At 42.0% G+C, this 20,344-nt stretch overlaps 1 protein-coding gene across 3 annotated transcripts in view; it reads left to right on the forward strand.

Annotated features, from left to right (window-relative positions):
- The first annotated feature begins 50 nt into the window (after positions 1-50).
- The window catches only part of DDX31 (DEAD-box helicase 31), an 88,139-nt gene continuing 67,845 nt past the window's right edge, over positions 51-20,344 (forward strand). For 2 of the 3 annotated variants that reach the window (XM_030207771.1, XM_030207773.1), the window contains exons 1-12: positions 160-219; positions 517-704; positions 1,490-1,746; positions 3,427-3,502; positions 3,801-3,844; positions 4,299-4,369; positions 8,557-8,621; positions 9,651-9,695; positions 17,839-17,880; positions 18,140-18,204; positions 18,963-19,082; positions 19,163-19,269. In XM_030207771.1, the coding sequence (XP_030063631.1) occupies positions 585-704; positions 1,490-1,746; positions 3,427-3,502; positions 3,801-3,844; positions 4,299-4,369; positions 8,557-8,621; positions 9,651-9,695; positions 17,839-17,880; positions 18,140-18,204; positions 18,963-19,082; positions 19,163-19,269 (1,012 nt within the window). In that variant the 5' untranslated portion in view covers positions 160-219; positions 517-584. Of the gene's footprint in view, positions 70-159; positions 220-516; positions 705-1,489; positions 1,747-3,426; positions 3,503-3,800; positions 3,845-4,298; positions 4,370-8,556; positions 8,622-9,650; positions 9,696-17,838; positions 17,881-18,139; positions 18,205-18,962; positions 19,083-19,162; positions 19,270-20,344 lie in introns of those variants that run through there. The other variant, XM_030207772.1, reaches the window with a different exon arrangement.

Here is a 20,344-nt window from a genome sequence, read left to right on the forward strand (position 1 = left end):
GCAACCGGGTTGCCACTATGGCGCCTGATGGAAAAGCGATACAACAATCGGCCAATGGCGCGGGATGGGGTAAGGAAGGAAAAACAATAGTTGTATTTTGGCATGAATGTTGCGGGCTGAACGGGCAGTACGGTAGGCAGCTGTTTGGGGTCCTTGCTACTGGTCGCATGTGTCTGTCCTGGGGTTTCCATTTCCTGGCTCTAGTTTGCAGGATGTTCAGTATGTTTTATCTGGCTTTCCCCTTTCTGGCCTCTTGCTTTTTTTTGTCTCTGCTTTCGTCTACACTTCTTTCTTTTTCACTTTGTTCTGGCTGCGCCTCTCTCCCTCGACTGTAGTTTGTTGCGTTTTATTTCTGTTTTAGTCTGTGCTTACTGCGCCTCTCGCATCTTTTTCCCCATTAGTCTGTTCTGTCTGTGCATCTCTCTCTTTTAGCCGAGTGTTTGTTTTTCTACATTAGTTTCTCTGCATGCACATGTTTCTCTTTAATCTTTTTTGTCTGTTTTTTCCTCCCTTTAGAGCCATAGTCTGCTGCCTGCCTGTTCCTCTCACCCTTTCGTTGACACCAAGGTTACTTCAAGCAAGCCATGGATGATGAGGACCTGATCCTGAACATTACAGAGAATTCTTGGTCGCCAGTCATTCTCTCACGACAGAAAAGATCTCAGACACAGGTGTATAGACCCCAAACAAAATGGCTAAAACAAGTGAGTTTAATTTTTGTGAAAGAAACGTTCCTTCAAACAGTTATGAAAAACCAGACCAATATTTGTAGGAAAGACATTTGATAAATTATTGGAGGGGAAGAGGAGTGTTCAGCTATGGAAGCAAGGAGGGTTCCTGGGGACTAATCCTAGTTTTAACTGGAGGCACATTCCCCCAAATTCTAATAAAAGATGCCAAAAATGGTGCTTGCAATTTAATTGAATAAGCCAATTAGTGCAAATAATTGGCATTTTAACAAGCAATTGTTATCACTAATTAGATTTAATTGGGATATAAACACTTATCCCATGCCTAAAATTTACATGCAATCTGAAAAAGGGGACATGGAAATGGGAGAGTCATGGGCATAATAGGGGCATTCTTAAAATTAACAAGCATTGTTATAGAATAATAGGGATACATGCCTAATGTAGGTGCATACATTTGCACTATCTTTTAGTTGGTGCAAATGGCTGTGCCTAAAGTTAGACATGACTCCCGGGCATAAGAGCTGTTCTATAGACTGTTCCTAACTTAAAGCGTGGTTTATGTAATAGTGCCTTTTTAAGCACCATATATAGAATCTAGTCAATTGTGCCTTGTAATTATAATTGTTTTTTCTTTACTTTAGAAGCTTCTGTGCATTATTGGGCTACTAAAAGTAGATTTGGGACTATTCTTGTAAATCACATTGGGATATCATTTGAACACAAGGCTTTTTTTAAATTAAAAACTATTCTTCTTTTAATGATAGTACAAACTCCCTTCTATTTTTGAAACACAAAAGGGCCCTAAAACAGTGAAAAGAAAACCTCAGGAATCTGCTGAGGGACCTCCACCAAAACGAAGAGCCAAAGTACTGCTTTCCGCTAGCAAAGCAATCTCTAAAGATGACCATCAGAGATTCCTGAAAAGAAAACCAGCTCTGGAATGCTCTCCAAGAGAACACCAACATGAAAAGGGAGAAGAAAATCAAGAAGAAAGGCCATTCATTAAAACTTCTTCCTTGTTTAAAAACAACCCAGAGATTCCAGAAATTAACAGGTGTGTCTTCATTGGATTTTTATTGAATTTGTTTAATATATAGGTCCAGAGGTTTATTGAAAGATGGGTCTGACCCATAGCACCTACTTTTACTTGGTATCCCCCTAATTATCTAATCGTGTTCACATTTTCACACGTAGCATGCAAAATTGCACCATTATAGAATACTGAGCCGGTGGGGGGAGGCGGGGCTGGTGGTTGGGAGGTGGGCCTGGTTCTGGACAGACTTCTACGGTCTGTGCCATGAAAATGGCAGAAACAAATCAAGGTCAGGTAAACACATAAAGTAGCACGTATAAGTTTAAATTGTTGGGCAGACTAGATGGACCGTGCAGGTCTTTTTCTGCCATCATCTACTATGTTACTATGAGGCATATTTTCAAAGCACTTAGCCTTCCAAATGGAACTTTGGAAGGCTAAGTGCTTTGAAAATATACATCATTGTTACTATGTTACTGCCAGTTATACACGCAAGTTAGTTGGTAAATTAGGCACTAATTGGTCTAACAAACAATAATTGATCATTGGTGCCAATTGGCAGTAATTTGCAATTCATGTTATAGCATGTAATTGCAAGGGACGTGGATGCGAGAGGGACATGGGCAGGCCAGGGGCGGGCCCAGCAATTATATTCTAAGATTCTAGAATACTGTGTTACACATGCAACTGCAACATTTAGTTGTGGTCATTTACACTAACCATTAACATTACCCCCTACAGAGTAGTTTGAAATTACCCTATGGATATAATTCTGAAAAGGTCAATGAAATTTAGGTGCTGGGTGCTGTGCACTCTTCAAATTCTATATCGGCAATTACATGCATTATTGCTATTATAGAATACTAGCATAAGTGGGTATTTAGGTGCAGCCATTTAACACCATGTTAATGGCTGGTGTAAATAACTGTGACTAAATGTTGTGGTTGCATGCATACCTGAAAGAATTTTAGGGAATCAAGCAGAGGCAAAGATCAGTGATGCTAAAATCAGCAGAAAGAACGGCAGACCACCAAATGAAGATAGGAAAAATTAAAGGCTTTAAATGCATCAAGGAATTCAGTGCCCAGTGTGGCTGCGTTTTGCCTACAAGGCTGCATGGGGAGAGGCAAATACACACTTCCCTCTGGAGCAGGGGTTCTCAACCCAGTCCTCAGGATGCACCTAGCCAGTCAAGTTTTTAGGATACCTACAGTGAATATGCATGAGATAGATTCACATGTCTTTGGGCATATTCATTATGGGTATCCTGAAAACCTGACTGGCTGGGTGTCTTCTGAGGTCTTGGTTGAGAAACTCTAGAGCTAGCAGTCATAGACAGTTAGCCTCCAAGCACTTCATACAGAGTCTCTGGTTTGATACATTGTATGAAGTGCTTGGAATGTAATTGCCTATAATTGCTAGCTCTAGAGGGAAGTATGTGTTTATTTGCCCATCTCCCTCTAGTTATTGCCCCTGATGCAGCCTTGTGGGCGAAACATGGCCATGTTGGGCATTGTATTCTTTGGTGCAACTAAAGCCTCTCTGAGACATGTTTTTTGCATGAGTGATACTCCTTTATTTCCCATGTTGCTGAGAGTCGGATACAGAAATGCTTCCCAGAACATGTCCGTTTACTTACTGCATGGTATGTGGCATACCAGTGATGCTCCAACTCATATTTTCTCTGTTTATAATTCACAGACCTGCAGTGAAACAGCCACAGGAAAAAGTTTTTACTTGTGATTTGTTCAGTGAGCTGGATCTTCATCCACACCTGGTCAGCAGTTTTACTCTACTTTATCTTATCTTTGTTGTTTGTTTTTAAAAGCATTTTCACACCTGTCTCAGCTTTCTAAAAGTGTTTGGATTAATAGATGTTAGTGGTTTGGGTAGTTCTTCCCTTACTGGGCTTTACTTAAAGATAACTTTTCCTCAGGAAAAAAAATCTGTTTTGAATAAGTCGCAGTGTGTTTCCCTGTGGTACATCTTCTGTCTTCTTTCACATACTTTTGAAAGTTCCATAATGGACTTTCTTACAGGAGTACTAGCTAATAGTATGCATCTGATTTCTTCAGGTGTCTACAGTCACTCGTGTCCTGAAAATGACAAAGATGACCAGGTGAGTACCCAGTCTCCTAGCACCACACTAGACTTTGAATTTCTCCTATCAATTTCCTAGTTTATAAGCACATTTATTTTAAATGTGCTGTACCCCATGGGGGAGGATGAGAGGAGTCAGAGGGGCCCACTATCCTAATATGAAAATGGGAAGTAAAACCGAAGAATGAAAACCGGTAAATAAGACTAGCGAGGAAAAATGGATTTTTAACTCAATTCAAATACGTGATAGGGCAAGCTGAGATCCTATTTTAAACAAGAAAATAAAGGACTGGAAATCCGCTTCAAACCTGGCCTATGAGCAAGAGGTACACTCTAGGGAAGTCTAAGCTGGTTATACAACACTATGGATTTCTCTGACAAGTAGAATGGATGCAAGGAGCTAGAATTGAAGCCAATGCTACTTGGAAGTGCTCTGTTTTCATTTTCCCTGATCTGCCTCGGTGTGATTGCAGTGTTCAGAAGCTGACCATCCCTGCATTCCTGGCAGGTAGAGATGTCATGGTGAGATCCCAGACAGGCTCAGGTGAGTGCCAGGCTTTTCTGTTTACTTTGAGATTGTATTACTTTTGGTTATGTAGTTGACGTCAGCAAGTAGTGGGCCTACAAGTGATGGCAAGGTGATTTCATTAGAACTGTGTTTTGAACCTTAAGTGCCAGTGACTTAATCCAATCAATTTTGTTACATAAAATCTGGTGTCTTAATGGTGCATTTATTAGAATTGTGTTTTGAACCTTCTGTGCCAGAGACTTAATCCAATCAATTTGGTTACATAGCATCTGGTGACTCACAGACTGCCTCTGGAGGAGGGACAATTGTAAACAGCTGTGTGGTAAAACAAAAAAACAGAGCACTTAGTACCTTGAGAGCTGTCTGAGCTAAGCTGGGCATTTTCAGACTTGGTTTGATTGTAAACTGATGTTACCTGTGTCCTACTCTTAATATCTAACTGATAAACTGCTGACTTAACCTTCTTCTATTCTATCCTATTAAAAAAAAAATAGACCTGTCTTTTCATTTGCAGAGGGTCTGACCTCTGAAAGTTTCTAATTTGTCTTCATCCTGTTGCCTGTAACTTAAAATTGTTATTGCATTGTGATTTCATATTTTTGTGCTGGAATTGTCTTAAAGGTGCATTTGTTGAACTGTGTTTTGAACCTTCTGTGCCAGAGACTTAATCCAGTCAATTTGGTTACATAGCATCTGGTGACTTATAGACTGTGTGTGCCTCTGGAGGAGAAGCAATTGTATACAGTTGTGTGGTAAAAGAAAAAACAGAACACGTTTGTTTGTTTTTTGTTTTGTTTTTAATAGGATAGAATAGAAGGAGGTAAAGTCAGCAGTTTATCAGACAGATATTAAGAGCAGGACACAGGTTACATCAGTTTACAATCAAACCAAGTCTGAAAATGCCCAGCTTAGCTCAGACAGCTCTCAAGGTAAACTAAATAGACCTTGTCTTTTCACTTGCAGAGGGTCTGACTCCATAGTATTCAGACTTGGTTTGATTGTAAACTGATGTTACCTGTGTCCCGCTCTTAATATCTGTCTGATAAACTACTGACTTTACCTCCTTCTATTCTATACTATTAAAAAAAAAAATAGACCTTGTCTTTTCACTTGCAGAGGGTCTGACTCCATAGTCCCATCCACGCACCCCTAGGTGAACTCCCTTTATATAGGACAATCAAGGGGACAAGTATCTTCATTACTTTCATTGGTCAATCCTACTCCTTGTTATCCCCTATCATAGTTCACCTTTTCACATTTGTGAATCACTTCAACATCACCTTCATTCAGTGCAATACATGTTCTGCTTTAATCCTAAGGCAAACTATCTAGAACCTTAGAGCTTGTCCTATCTGTCTCCAAATATCAGCTTTGAAAGATGAGATCAACAAACTCAAGAAGGAATTAGCTACAATTAAAGAAGCATCCAGGATTATTCAATTCCCAGCCAATTTACCACCACAACTGCCACAGAGAATGAAACAGCAGAGGAATAGATGGGTCACAGTAGGCTCTGGTAGACTGACCTGTGACACAGAAGCACTCGCCCTCCCAATCTTTGCCCCTGTCTAATTCTTTTGCTGTGTTGCATCATTATGATGCTGAAAAAAGACGTACTGTGGTGGAACCAGAGGCAATGAAAGTAGCACAACCCAAGAACCCCCCCCCCCCCCCCAAATAATGACAGATGGGCGAAAAGCAGAAAAGTCTTACTGCTCGGAGACTCCATTATCAGAGGCATTAACTTAGGAACACAGTTCAAGGGTTCCGACCTAGTGAAATGCCTTCCAGAATCCTCAGCTACCAGATGTACCCACCAAATACTGAAAGTGATCTGAGAAGAGAGAGAGGCTTCAAATACTGATGTTGTAATTCACCTGAGGACAAATGGCCTGGCCATCAATAGCAAGTTTACAGCAGAGTGAGCATTCCAGAAGCTTGGGGAGGGACTGAAATCTTTGGTTCAGACTGCGGCTTTTTCTGAAGTAATTCCTATATAGGGGAAGGGAGAGGAAAGACTACGCAAAACAGTGGAATTCAATAAGTGGCTTGAGTCTTGGTGTAAAGAAGAAGGTTTTAGATACATAGGAGCATGGGGTGAAACATGGACAAATAACAAGCTATACTGTAATGATGGGCTACATCTTATTGACTTTTTTGACTGGGTGACCAAAGAACTGGATGAAGGACATGCACTAGATGTAATCTACTTGGATTTTAGCAAAACCTTTGATATGGTTCCCCACAGAAGACTCGTGAATAAGCAAAGAGGGCTGAACGTAGGACCGAAAATGGTGAACTGGATAGGAAACTGGTTGACCGTCAGGTGGCAGAGGGTGGTGGTAAATGGAATCCGCTTGGAGGAAAAGAAGGTGAGCAATGAAGTTTCTCAGGGGTTGGTGCTGGGACCGATTCTGTTTAATATATTTGTGAGAGATATTGCTGAAGGGTTAGAAGGAAAGGTTTGCCTTTTTGCAGATGACACAAAGATAGCCAATAGAGTGGATACCCTGGAGGAAGTAGAAGCAATGGAAGAGATCTCCAAACATCAGAAGAATGGTTGAGGGTCTGGTAGTTAAAATTTAATCCAAATTCAAAACCTGGGTTACTGTTTTCTTCAGTTTCTTAGCATATACAACTACAATATCAGAGAAACCCTTTTACACTTTGTTAAAACAGTATCCTGTGAATGTACACACACACGTTATTTTTTTATTCTTTTTTAATCTGCAAATAGTGCTCAGTGTATTACAATTGACCACAGTCAGTATCTTAGTAATAACCGTCCCGACATCATTGCACAGGAGTCCTCCTACCTGCTGTTTAATAATAATTGATTATTCCACATTCAGTGATACAGAAAAACACTTAGCTTATTAGGTGCCAGCAGACAAGCTCCTGTGCTGGGAATGGTGTACTCGATGTTCACTGTGAGTAGCTGGGTCAATGTAATAGCAAATTCGTCAGTGAAAACCGCTTTCCCTGTGCATTAAAAATGAAGCTTCATAGATAAAACGCTATCATAACTTTTGTCTCCTACATGGACCATGTTTCGCCGACTGCGTCTTCAGGAGGACGATGGCAAGTACAACAGGTCTGACAGCTACACAAGCAGCCCCCCCCCCCCCCCCCCCGCAGAGCAGGAACCCTGACTCGACACCCTCCCCCCAGCAACCCGGGGGCTGGAGGTCTGGTGAACCTCCAGTCCCCCCGACCACACCCAACACAGGTTCAGGGGGGGCTGGACATCTGATGGTACTCCTCCAGTCCCCTTGACTGGAGATCCGGTGGGACCCCTCCAGTCCCCCCGACCCCTCCCCAACACAAGTTCAGGGGGGCTGGAGATCTGAAGCTTAACTCGGGGTGATGGTACTTGGGGTTCTGGTGGTCCCATGGACCTCCAACCCCTGTGTTTGACAGATCTGGGCTTTTGACAGCCTAGACCTGTGAAACAAGTGCAGAGGATATAGACCTGTCAAACAAGTGTGGGAGGATTGTGCCCGAGCACATGCTCAAGCACAATCCTTTCACACTTCTACCCCATGATCAGAGTGAATAACGTGCTTAAATTTGCATGCTTTATCCCTGATCATAGGGGCGGTAAAGCCCTGCACTGTTCCAGCGCTATTTTTAGCCAATGAGTTTGTATCGGTAGAGTGTGAAATGACTTGCTGATAGACACAAGGAGTGTCAGGGGAGAAGTAGGATTTGATCTGCGACTCACATTAACAGAATTCCTTTAACATATCCATATTCGATGTACTCTCTTACCTTTCCAGTTGTAAATATGGAGTAGACATGTAGTATGCCCTGAGCATAGTTGATGTGAAGCTAATGCACACCATAGGTGTTACCACTGATTTTGTTTGTTTTTATAATTAATTTACAACATCAACAAATAGCAACTGTCTAGTGCATAGTTGTTCATTACATGAATCAGCCTTATAACTTAAAATAACAGCAATTTTTCAGTTATTCCCCTTTTCAACCCCTTCCCCCTACTATAACTGACCTCTTCTTTTTATAACATTAATTTATTCTTCCATTTTCTTTTCCAAACAATACAGTTAAAGGTGATACTATTGATAAGCAAGATCATTTCCAGTATCACAGGTCTTCCACGGGAGGATTCTGCCATCATTTTTCTTTGTTTCTATGAGATTTCAATTTAATTTCTTCCCTCTTCTTTTGATATTTTATAGGTAAAACACTGGCCTATAGCATTCCTCTGGTACACATCCTTCAGGGAATAAAACCAAAGATCCAGGTGTGCATTTTACCTGTGTGTGATTTATAATATGGTGTTTGGGAAATGGATTAAATCTGATTCAGACCTCGATGCAGTAAGAGGGTGCTTCCAGAATGCCCAATATGGTAACGTAATGGCATGCAAGTTACCTTGGTGTAAAAAAAAAAAAAGTGTGCACTGTCAATTAAACAAACAAAAAAAACAACAACAAAACAAAAATCAGCACACACTGCCTTGGTAATATGCAGACCTTTTCTGCACTGGGAGTAAAATATCTTCCTTCCTGTCAGTGCATGAGCAGCGATTGCTCATGTGCTGACAGGTAAAGAGGTATGGGAGAGGGGAGGGTTTCCGTGGGACATTTGACTCGTTGTAAAGCTGAATATGAATGTTAATGTTGAAATAAAAAGACAATTTAAAAAACAGCTTGCCAGAGTCTCTGATCCCTGTTGCTCTAACACCCAGAAAATAATCCCTGGTGGTCTGATAGAGCTCTTGAAACTCTTTCTACCCTTCTCCAAACACAGGAAGGCAGAAACGATGCCTATTCACTTCAGGCTCCAGCATTTTTTGACACCTAGTGGTGCATTGGGCTGTTTTGCTAAAGGTCAGGCTTCACCATTTGGGAAGATGGTGGTGCCAATGACAGGAACAAGTAGATAATTGCTTCTGTTTTCCACCATGGGTGAAGAAGGTCCAGGAGGAAGAGGGCTCTATTAGACACAAGGGAGTGGCAGGGGAGGGGGCCTATTTGGATATCCTAGGATCTTGTTTCATCTGACACATTGGGCTTACCGCCGCTTTATCAAAGGGCCCCTACGTACACATGCAACTCACATTCTATATGTTGGGTGTGGATATTTGGACGCTAGTTGGAAATTGAGGCACACAACTTTCTGGAATTAGGAGATATATATAAAAGAATTCATTCAAAGCAGTTTACAAATAAAAACAGTCTGGTATCTTATCAAACAATAAAAAAGTAAGTGGCGTACTGCAGTTATATGAAAAAGCATGATAATTTAGCCTTTTCTTTGCTTCCAACAGCGCAGCGATGGTCCTTATGCCCTTATTCTGGTCCCCACAAGAGAGGTAAGGCTCATCCACTCTCTGGCTCTTCTGTCTTTTTTGTTGGTACTGTACCGACTTTCTCTGAAAGAATGGTCAGAGAGGCTCTTCTTCCACTCTGCAGCAAATCTTGAGTTAAGGGCTTGTCAAAGTGTAGTTATAATCGCCAAACTCTATAAAGGATTGAGTCATTTTGGAATGGGATCTGCAGTCAAATAGGATGATGGGTAGGTTGTAATCAACTGATGTATGCAGTTGTGCATGATTGGATCAGGAAAGTGGGAATTGGTATAAAACCTTTTGTTGGCTGCAAGACTAAGTACAGAATGACAGCGATGTGTCAGTTTAGGACCCACAGCACAGATGTGGCAACGGAAGTGGGAGGAAAAATGATCAACTCACATGGATGTTAAAAAGCAAATTGTTGTTTTTTGTTTTTTTTTCCCAAATATTTTATTGGTAATATAGCAAATTACAACCATAACAAAATAACATCAGATATCATCAACCAATTCTTGTTTATGGTCCCCCTCCCCCCCTCCCTCCCAAAGTCAGTGGCGTTGATTCTGGTTCTTGAGATTGTTCATATATTGACCAAATGTTCATGAATATTTTCATGGTGCCTTTCCTCTTAGCAGTCAATTTCGACATCTGATATAGAAAGTCTACTTTGCGAGCTATCAGTTGTAATGCTGGTGTTTCTGCTTGTTTCCAGGCTCGAGCTAAGGCTATCTTGGCTGCTACAAAATATTGAGTAGCCAGTCTATGTTGTCCACTGGGAAGTGAGCTGGGCCGGAAATGGAGGAGGCAATGTTCTGCCTTCTTTGGGTATGGTTGAGGCAACACTGTATTTACCAACTTCACTACTGCCTCCCAGAACAGTTCCACTTTCGGACATGTCCACCAAATATGGTAGAATGTACCCTGAAGGCCACATCCCCGCCAACATTTTCCCGAGGTCCCCGGATATATCTTTTGCAATCTATCCGGGGTATAATGCCACCAATACAATAGCTTGTGTCCGTTTTCATTGATAGATTGTGCTGGGGATGCCTTGAGCAGATATTTATAGTTGCTCATCCATGTTGTTCTAGGGTGTGTACATTGTAACACCTTTTCCCATTTCTTATGATAAATAATTTGAGGGTCTGTCCTACCCACTAATGCAAGATATATCCGGGATATACTACCTCTGCCCCCTCCCCTGCGCATTGCTAATTCGAGGGTTGTCTCTTCTAAATCTAATTCGTCTTGTGCTCGTCTTTTAATAAAGTTACGCAAACAGCAATAATAAACAAGATCTTTTTCCGTTAAACCATATTCTTCTTGAAGTTCCTGGAAACTAATCATGTTGCCCTCCGCCCATACCTGTCCCAGTGTGTATAAGCCTGCTTTTGCCCAGTTGTCAAATACCTTTTCTGATCTCCCCAGTGGGAAACCCTCCGCCCACCGTATTGCTGTTCTTCGGTAATATTTCCTTTCCGGGAACATATGCCTTCTAATTTGTAACCATGTTTGGAGAGGGTGTTTTAAACTAATAGGTAGTTCCTGCAGTATAGATGTCAGTTCTCTCCCTGATATCCACAATATATCCTCTATCGTGTATCTACCTATCCATGCTCTCTCCCAATGCATCCATTTCTTTATTGCCCCTGGAGCCCAGTCAGCTAGTATTCTTAATTGTGCTGCTTGGTAATATAGATAAAAATTGGGTGCTCCCATACCCCCTCGGTCTAGTGTTTGATACATCGTGGCTCTATTAACCCGTGGAGGCCTCTTCCTCCATATATATCGAAACATTTTCTTATTTAATTGCGAAAAAAAGGAGGCAGGTATCGGTATGGGCAGTGCTAGAAATAAGTATAATAATTTAGGGAGCAACATCATCTTGATAGCATGGATACGCCCTTTCCAAGATACATTGAGGCCCTCCCATCTATCTAGTTCTTGAAAGAGTTCAGCTATCTTTGCTGGAAAATTAGCCTGGAATAAATCTTCTGTCTTGGGTGTGATCTGTATTCCTAAGTATTTAATGGATTTTTGTGCCCAGGCAAATGGAAATGCGTCTCGCAGGGCCGGTATCTCTTCCTTCGGTACTGTTATGTTTAATAGGGTAGATTTAGTTAGATTGGGTTTAAATCCCGACACTGCTCCATAATATGTCACGTGATCTATTGCTTTTTGTACTGATATTGCAGGCTGCGCAAGAGTGAGTAGTATGTCATCAGCAAAGAGCAGAAGTTTTTGCTCTTTTCGCCCTCGTACTATGCCCCCCACTTCCTCATCATTTCTCAATATACAAGCGAGCGGCTCTACCGATAAAGCAAACAGAAGCGGAGAGAGGGCACACCACTGCCTAGTGCCCCGCCGAAGCGGGAAGGCCGCTGTATATGACCCATTAATTTTTAATATTGCTTTCGGGTCTTTATATAGAAGTTGTAGCCATTGTAGGTAACGTCCCTTTATTCCCACCTGCCGAAGCACCGCAAAGAGGTATGCCCAATCAACGCGATCGAACGCTTTTTCTGCGTCGATGGATAGTAATACTGCTGGTATTTTTTCATCCTGTGTGTACTGGATAGTATGAATGAGGCTTCGGATGTTGTCAAACGTTTGTCGTCCTATGATGAATCCCGCCTGATCTTCATGAACTAGGTTTGGGAGCTGTTTTTGTAACCTATGTGCTAATATTTTCGTGAAAAGTTTATAGTCTACGTTGAGCAAGGATATCGGGTGGTATGAGCTACATTGTTGGGGATCTTTGCCTGGTTTTAAGAGCAGTGTTATTGCTGCTAGCTTCCATGTTTGTGGTATCTCTTGAACCTCTTCCAGCTCATTAAATAACCTCTCTAATATTGGGATCAGGTGCTTTGCAAATGTTTTATAAAATTTTATAGTGTACCCATCAGGGCCTGGTGCTTTCCCATGCGCACTATCCTTAATCGCCCATTTAATTTCCTCCGATGTTATGGGGGCCGACATTGTTTCACTCTCCACTCCCCGCAATTGGGGGATACCACGCTCTTTCAAATATCGTTCCACGATTGCTGGCTCTAATGTGGGCTCTTTCTCATATAGTGAGGTATAGTATTCTAAGAAGGTTCTCTGTATTTGATCTAGTTGTGTGATGTGCTCTCCACTCGCATCTCGTATCCCCCCTATATGGTTCCGCTGAGCTTGTTTTTTAAGCTTATTGGCCAAAAGCCTACCCGCTTTCTCCCCAAACTCGAAATGTTCTTGTTGAGTCTGTTGTAATTGCGCCGCTAGGCTTTCCAGTTGGAGTTCATTAAGTGCTAATCTCAACTGGTGTAACTTTTCTGCCTCATTAATGTCATCTGGCTGTGTTTTGTGTTTCTGTTCTGCTTGTCTGAGTTCTTTCCTAATATTGTTTTCCTGGTCCATGCGAGTTTTTGATATATGGGCTCGTAGTGCTATTAAATGCCCTCTAGTCACTGCCTTTAGGTCTTCCCACAAGGTGCTCACTCTGACCTCGCCTGTATCATTGAATTTAAGATATTCCATAATATATTGTTCTATCTCCTGTGCATTTCTCTCATCATATAGTAAGGTGTCGTCTAGTCGCCAATATCTTATGCCTACAAAATGAGCTCCTAGGGCAAGTGTTAGCACTACTGGAGAATGGTCAGACCACGTGCGAGGTTCTATGCTGGTATCTTGTGTCTTTCTTGCTATATTAACATCTCCTAACCAGCCATCTATTCTAGAATAGGACTTATAATTGGGGGAGTAATATGTGTAATCCCTCTCATTACCATGTTTCTCTCGCCAAATGTCTATCAGTCCCCATCGGGCCATTAACTGTTTCAATAGTTTTCTGTCTGCTTTGGCATATGTTGCAGATCCTGTGGAATTATCCATAGGGGGGTGTATGGTGACATTAAAGTCCCCTCCCAATAATAGATGGCCCTGCTGGTGTTGTTTCAGAACCCGTTCTATCTGCTCCCAGAAAGGGCCCTGCCCCTGATTAGGGGCGTACACATTGAGTATAGTATAAATGGTATTATATACAGAAACCACCATCAATAGGTATCTCCCTTCTTTATCACTTATAGTTTTCAAAATCTGCCATGGACGAGACGCTGCCAGCGCTATCAAAACCCCTCGTTTTTTAGGCGTGACAGCACAGGAGGAAAACTTGATAACAGAATACCGTCCATGATTCACCAGTTTCTCATGCGATTTTTTTCAAATGAGTTTCTTGCAAAAGGACTATATCGGCCAGCAAACGTATCATATCTTTAAACATTAACTTTCGTTTTGTAGGTGAATTAAGCCCTCTTACATTTAAAGTAACAACTTTCAATTCTTTATCAACCATAGATATAGCAGATTTCAGTTATGAAATTACCACTGACTTCCCTTTCCCAGGTCCCTACCTCCCCCCCCCTCCCCTCCTCCCCAAAACCCATGTAAGACATATCTTTCCCCTTGGGTATGACATGCCAAGGAGGTAAGTGAATGCAATCCCGAAACATTACCAGCCTGGTGTTGCTGTACACTATTCAATCAGGCGCCATTATAGCCCCCTTCGATGATGTCAATCTTGGCTCATTGCAAATTCCACTATTTGTAATCCATCAGCGTTGGTTGGGCCCTGTATGACCCGATTGCTGCCTTCTCAGCCTTCCTTGCCCCTGCGAGACGCGCTGCCATCGCGCTTTGGTGCTATTCTGTGGGGTAACCTTTGGGCGGCTTGAGTGCGTAGGTTCCGCCATTGCTCCTTGGTCCAAATGCTCTTGGGCTTCCTCCAATGATGTACATAAGTACATAAGTACATAAGTAGTGCCATACTGGGAAAGACCAAAGGTCCATCTAGCCCAGCATCCTGTCACCGACAGTGGCCAATCCAGGTCAAGGGCACCTGGCACGCTCCCCAAACGTAAAAACATTCCAGACAAGTTATACCTAAAAATGAGGAATTTTTCCAGTCCATTTAATAGCGGTCTATGGACTTGTCCTTTAGGAATCTATCTAACCCCTTTTTAAACTCCGTCAAGCTAACCGCCCGTACCACGTTCTCCGGCAATGAATTCCAGAGTCTAATTACACGTTGGGTGAAGAAAAATTTTCTCCGATTCGTTTTAAATTTACCACACTGTAGCTTCAACTCATGCCCTCTAGTCCTAGTATTTTTGGATAGCGTGAACAGTCGCTTCACATCCACCCGATCCATTCCACTCATTATTTTATACACTTCTATCATATCTCCCCTCAGCCGTCTCTTCTCCAAGCTGAAAAGCCCTAGCCTTCTCAGCCTCTCTTCATAGGAAAGTCGTCCCATCCCCACTATCATTTTCGTCGCCCTTCGCTGTACCTTTTCCAATTCTACTATATCTTTTTTGAGATACGGAGACCAGTACTGAACACAATACTCCAGGTGCGGTCGCACCATGGAGCGATACAACGGCATTATAACATCCGCACACCTGGACTCCATACCCTTCTTAATAACACCCAACATTCTATTCGCTTTCCTAGCCGCAGCAGCACACTGAGCAGAAGGTTTCAGCGTATCATCGACGACGACACCCAGATCCCTTTCTTGATCCGTAACTCCTAACGCGGAACCTTGCAAGACGTAGCTATAATTCGGGTTCCTCTTACCCACATGCATCACTTTGCACTTGTCAACATTGAACTTCATCTGCCACTTGCACGCCCATTCTCCCAGTCTCGCAAGGTCCTCCTGTAATCGTTCACATTCCTCCTGCGACTTGACGACCCTGAATAATTTTGTGTCATCGGCGAATTTAATTACCTCACTAGTTATTCCCATCTCTAGGTCATTTATAAATACATTAAAAAGCAACGGACCCAGCACAGACCCCTGCGGGACCCCACTAACTACCCTCCTCCACTGAGAATACTGGCCACGCAATCCTACTCTCTGCTTCCTATCTTTCAACCAGTTCTTAATCCATAATAATACCCTACCTCCGATTCCATGACTCTGCAATTTCTTCAGGAGTCTTTCGTGCGGCACTTTGTCAAACGCCTTCTGAAAATCCAGATATACAATATCAACCGGCTCCCCATTGTCCACATGTTTGCTTACCCCCTCAAAAAAATGCATTAATTCTGCACTGTTTACCAGCTTTATAAAATAGCAGGGCAAAAGGATGTTGCCACTTATATTTTATCCCTTCTGCTCGCAACTGCGCTGTAAGTGGTTGTAATTCTCGTCTGCGCTTAAGTGTAGTTGCCGAGATGTCATGAAATATTTCCAGCGGATAGGTGTTCCATGTGATCGGGCTATTCGCCCGTGCTTTGTGCATAAGTTGATCCTTAACTTTATATTCAGTGAAGCAGGCCACTATGTCTTTGGGTACATTGGCCCGTTGCGGCCCTAGCGCCCGATGCGACCTTTCAATCTTTATTTCTTCAGAGGTAACCACCTGCTCCGATGTAGATAGGAGCTGGGCTGCTAGGTCCTTCACAACTTGTTCGCAATCATTATGCTCTGGTAATTCCGGGAGCCCCCGTATCCTAATATTAGACCTCCGACTCCGATTTTCTAAGTCCTCCACTTTATTTGTTAGAAAGAGTAGGTTCGTGCGCTGTTCCTGCACGGTAGCCTCGATGGTATTTAGGGAGTCTGCGTGCTCTTCCAGGCCGATTTCCACTTCATTAACTCTGTTCCCTAACTCTGTAATTTCTCCTCGGAGTTCTGCTCCGAGTTGAGCAAAGTCCTTGCGCATCTCTTTCATTTCCGTTTTAATATCTTGGAACCAAGTTTTAAGCTGCTCCCATTTATCGGGTAGCAACTCATTATCTCCATCTTCCCCTCTTTCTTGTTGAGGCGATGGTGAGCGTGACCGCATGGCGCTTTCGTTTGCGTCTGGGTTCGCGGCCCGCGTTATTTCTTTGGCCTCCCGCTGACGGTATGCAAAGGCGGTTAAATCAGCTGATTTAGTTTTAGTGTTCGACATCTCTAGTATCGCTCGTCTTTCGCCGCTCTAATCCGCCAACAAGGCTATTTCAAAACGCTAAATGTAGCTAAAAGCTTCGTTTTTCCAGGCTGGATGTCGGGAGCTCCGCTATTAGACCTCCATAACGGAGCGTGACGTCACTTCCTCGTTAAAAAGCAAATTGAGGTAGCGAAAGAGAGGATCAGGAAGTACATAAGCAAAGACAACACAAAAAAGCACAAACAGGCCTTCAGGACTTGAACAAATTTGGGGTTAGGAAGCAAGGGAGAGATGAAGAGGGCTGCCTGAGGAACTAGTTGAGGGAAAAGGACAGAAGGAGTAGAAGTAGAGGAGTGGGGAGGGGCTGGCCTTTATGAGGAGGTATAGAGGTAAATCACTTGCAGGGTCAAATAACTGTTGAAAGATTAAAAAGTAAATAAAGGATTGAGCTGAAAGTGGTCATCTTCAACTGCCGCCCCTTAGAAATGCTGGCATTTCCTCAGAGACATAACCAGAACGAGTGTCAGGTTGTAATAGAATAGGAACACATTTTCTTAAAAATCTAGAGCTGCTCTAGTAACTTAACCCATCTCTGTTTCCTTTTAAGTCGCTTCTTTACCTGATTCACCAATTTAATTATAACTAAAGCTAGTGTCAACTGAATATCATAATTTTGGGACAGACCATTTGTGGTCTTGAGAGATACTTTATTCAATATTGGTAAAGTAGGACCCGACATGGTCCGTGTTTTGGCGTGATAAAACACCTACCTCAGGGGTCACAATGGTATTCTAAAAGCATATAAAAGATTAAGTCTTACAACAATATCAATACACAAATGGTAAATGTACTTCACATAATACCACATGTAAAATACGTATTCATGGAACTGGAAACACATGAACCTACATATAAAAGGATCTATATTAGACCCACATGTCAAAAAAAAATATGAGTAAAATCAACCAATGCATAAAAAGTATCTCTGAAGAGCCGGTTCCTGTGGTGGAGTGTCTATTGCCCATCCTCTACTCCTGTTTGGTTGGTTTTTCTATGTGTAGGCTGTTTCCTGTTTGTTTATGAATTGTGTGGTCTCATTTTGGCTCCCTGTGTTCAGGTGACCTTTGTTCATCTTTTCTCAGTAATCCAGAGCTGTCTTGGTGACCGTGATCATCTGTTACACACTTTTGTAAGTTAAATTCCATTAATTGTCCCTAAAATATAATCTTCTTTTTCAGCTTGCTCTGCAGAGCTTCAGTATATTACAGAAACTGCTGAAGGTAAGTCTGTCCTGCTTACCCAAATTTCTATCTTACTTTCTTTGTCTTGATACCTAATTCTTTTTCCTAAAGTTAACCAGTAAGTATTTGCCAATTTTTTTTTTAGTGAGAAGTTTTGCTTGGTGTTTTGAGCTGAGCCAACGTGATTGTATGTGGGGGGGGGGGGGGGGGAGGGAGGGGGGGTGCCTGAGCTGCTGTAGCTCTAGATTTTCCTGAATCATGTTACTGTTGTTTGTTTTTGGTATCTGTTTCTCTCCAGCCGTTTACATGGATCGTACCCGGAGTGCTAATGGGTGGAGAGAAGAGGAAATCTGAAAAGGCACGGTACGAACACCTACTTTTGTTGCATCTTCTGACACTTGCAAAGAGGAGACTTTGGGTCTCTAGTCTTTCCCAGAAGTGCTTCCTCTAATTGTCCTCTTGGAGGCTTCTGTGAAGGTGTCGTTAATCTTCCAGCATGACTATATGTGGTGATATCACTGTACGCCAGTAGTTCTCAACCAGTGTGTCACCAAGAGCTGGGAGGTGTGTCACCAAAGATTTGACACCAGGCTTGTGCTTTCCTTAACAACCATGTGCACAGCAGGTTGGAGAAAGTTGATAACTTTGAAGTCAGGTGCTTGAAATCTCTATAATTAATCCTTCTGCCACTAGCCCAAAATGGCCTTGTTGCAGGTCTCCAGTTCACCACTCCTTCTCATAGCCATCACCACTGCTTCTGTATTTCCCTTGTATTATTGTTAACATCAGTGAAATGATATGAAGGGGGAGGTGGTTAAAATTTTTGATCAGTTGTGAACAATGAGATGTATTTTCAAAGCACTTAGTCTTACAAAGTTACATAGTAACCTGTGGAACTTTGTAAGTCTAAGTGCTTTGAAAATGAGCCCTGATGTCTGTCAGGTGTGTCATAACAGAAGAAAGGATGAGAAACATTGCTGTACTCTTCACAGTTTTTCTTTTCTTTCTTTTTTTTTTTTTTTTTGAAAGTCTGTTTATCAAGTACTCTGACAGTTTTCTTATCTGTGATTATTTAAGTGTTCTGCTCACTTGGTTTTGTTTTTGCTGTGTCTGGAATACAGATTACGGAAAGGGATCAATATCCTTATTTCCACTCCTGGGCGTCTGGTTGATCACATCAGGTCCACAAGGACTATTTGCTTTGGCCGTGTGCAGTGGCTGATAGTGGATGAGGCAGACAGGTGAGCATGTTGCCTCTTTTTGTTCCTTCCTGCCCTAGTGCAGTGCCCCTTCTCATCCATAGTGTGCTATCTGTCTATAGGATGCTGGACCTGGGCTTTGAGAGGGACGTAACAGTGATCCTGAATACACTGAATAAGGAGCATGAGAGACGGCAGAATGTCCTGCTCTCTGCTACTCTGACAGACGGTGAGTGATACTGTAATCTAGAAAATACTGGTCAAGTTACATCGTCTCTACTGTGCTGGCTCTTCATTGTAATATGAAATTTTGTTTCTTTCTGAATGATGGATTTTTAGAGCATGTCAACATCTGACAGGGTGAGGAGCTTAATGAGATATAAGAGTAACATCAGACGTGTTTCATAACATCTGCTGGTTGACTTTAAAGACAATGTCTGACCTGTGTTTTAGATAGCATTATAATCAAGGTTTCCTTTTATAGGTCTTTGGAAATTATTAAATGTAGTTTATTTATTTTATTTATTTATTTATTTATTTACTTACTTTTTATTTATTGCATTTGTGTCCCACATTTTCCCACCTCTTTGCAGGCTCAATGTGGCTCATAATACATCATGAATAGTGGAAATGAGAAGAGAATAGACATTTGGTGTTACAGAAGGATCTTGGGTTGCATGGTAATGGAATACATGATAGTAATATAAGAGATTTCTGGATATATGTGGGAGTTTCACATGTTTTGGTCTTTGTGGTATATCTTGTCGAAGAGATGGGTCTATAGTAGTTGATGGAAGTTGGTCAGTTCATAGGTCGCTTTACGTGACAGTGCATTCCAGAATTGCGTGCTCATATAGGAAAAGGTTGATGCGTGCATTAATTTGTATTTTAGACCTTTACAGTTAGGGAAATGGAGATTAAGGAATGTGCAAGATGATTTTTTTAGCATTCCTGGATGGTAGGTCTATCTGGTTTGACGTGTAGGCTGGGGCATCGTCATGGATGATTTTATGTACTAGAGTACATACTTTAAACGTGATGCGTTCTTTGAGTGGGAGCCAGTGTAGCTTCTCTCATAAGGGTTTTGCACTTTCGTATTTTGATTTTCCAAATATGAGTCTGGCTGCCGTGTTCTGGGCTGTTTGGAGTTTTTTGAGTATTTGCTCTTTGCAGCCAGCATAGAGTGAATTGCAGTAATCTAGATGACTGAGTACTAATGATTGTACTAGATTGTGGAAGATGGTCCTTGGGAAGAATGGTCTTACTCTTTTTAATTTCCACATTACTACTACTACTTGACATTT

Source organism: Microcaecilia unicolor, chromosome 6 (assembly GCF_901765095.1).
Source record: "Microcaecilia unicolor chromosome 6, aMicUni1.1, whole genome shotgun sequence".
Classification (NCBI taxonomy): Eukaryota; Metazoa; Chordata; class Amphibia; order Gymnophiona; family Siphonopidae; genus Microcaecilia; species Microcaecilia unicolor.